The 1,310-nt window shown below is 32.5% G+C and overlaps 1 protein-coding gene across 1 annotated transcript in view; it reads left to right on the top strand.

Moving 5' to 3' along the window:
• Positions 1-8: 8 nt before the first annotated feature.
• The window catches only part of LOC109861854, a 3,887-nt gene continuing 2,585 nt past the window's right edge, over positions 9-1,310 (top strand). The window contains 2 exon segments of the mRNA XM_020441693.1: positions 9-303; positions 504-850. Coding sequence (XP_020297282.1) covers positions 9-303; positions 504-850 — 642 coding nt within the window.

Here is a 1,310-nt window from a genome sequence, read left to right as displayed (position 1 = left end):
ATGAGGCAATGTTAACCAAGATCATTCATGAAAATGATGAATTATTACACTGTGTAGACCAAACAAAAAAGATAAAAAATCATGTACAGACTACAGTTGACGATCAACATGAGGCAATGTTAACTAAGATCATTGATGAAAATGATGAATATTATGAGCAATATATTATATATCCCTTGTATGAAAAAAAATTGAATAAAAGTGCAACAGCCTTGTATCAGATGTTAAAAATTGGAGATTTGCCAATGGATAATCGTAAAAAATTATCGGATTTAATGTGTTTTCCAGATTTATTTCCTTTTGGTATTAACGGACAACATGAAGCTAGAAAAGTCAAATTTCATGATCACGAATTTATTAAATGTCGTTTGATGTCTAAACATCCATAATACAGATTGAACTACAATATTTATTTTACTTATTAAACAATGCAAATATTCGTCAATTAAGTCGTGGAATTTATCATAAAATGAATGTAACGAATTTACGTTGTCGTTACACAGCTGCAGAATATTTAGAAGCAATGTCGAAAGAATTATTGGAATCTAATTTAAGTACAATATTTTCCGAATTAAGAAATACAGAACAATATTGGCAAAGACCGAGAAGTGATTTAAATTGCATGACACAGCATTATGGACCTGCAACATGGTTTTTAACGTTAAGTCCTAGCGAATGGTTGTGGGATGATTTAGGAGAATATATTCGTGAAGTAAACGGATGGCACAATTCCTCGTTGTGTACTAGTGTACTTGTTGCCAAAGATCCAGTGTCAACATCAAGGTTTCTAGATAATAACTTCAAAGCAATGCTCGATTTTATGTGTTCAAAAGATCATCCGATTGGAGAAGTATCTCATTATTTCTGGCGACGAGAATAACAAGGTAGAGGTGTACAACATTTTCATTTGCTAATTTGGATTAAAAATGCACCGATCATAGGAGAATCGTCCACTAAAGAAGTTTCTAACTTTATTTTGCAACATGTAACTTGTAAAATGCCGAATCAAGATATATCACCGCTATTATACAGACGTGTCCATACGCATCAGACGCACATACATAAGAATTATTGTCTCCGCTTTAAGAAGGTAGGACGTAAAGTTGTACGTAGATGTCGTTTTTGATTTCCTCGTCCTGTCACAGAAACAATAAANATAAGAGATGTTGCAAGTTCGATAGCAGGTAGAAAACATTTAAAACATAAAAGTAGACTTTACGATCTTCCTCGAACAGAGAATGAAGTTAATATAAATGATTACAATCCTGTTCTTCTTACTGCGTGGGAAGGAAATATGGATATACAATTTA

Source organism: Pseudomyrmex gracilis, unplaced genomic scaffold (assembly GCF_002006095.1).
Source record: "Pseudomyrmex gracilis isolate BER0280 unplaced genomic scaffold, ASM200609v1 scaffold_1089, whole genome shotgun sequence".
Lineage (NCBI taxonomy): Eukaryota > Metazoa > Arthropoda > Insecta > Hymenoptera > Formicidae > Pseudomyrmex > Pseudomyrmex gracilis.
The sequence above is the reverse complement of the archived record's forward strand: the minus strand, read 5'-3'. Positions and strand labels throughout refer to the sequence as shown.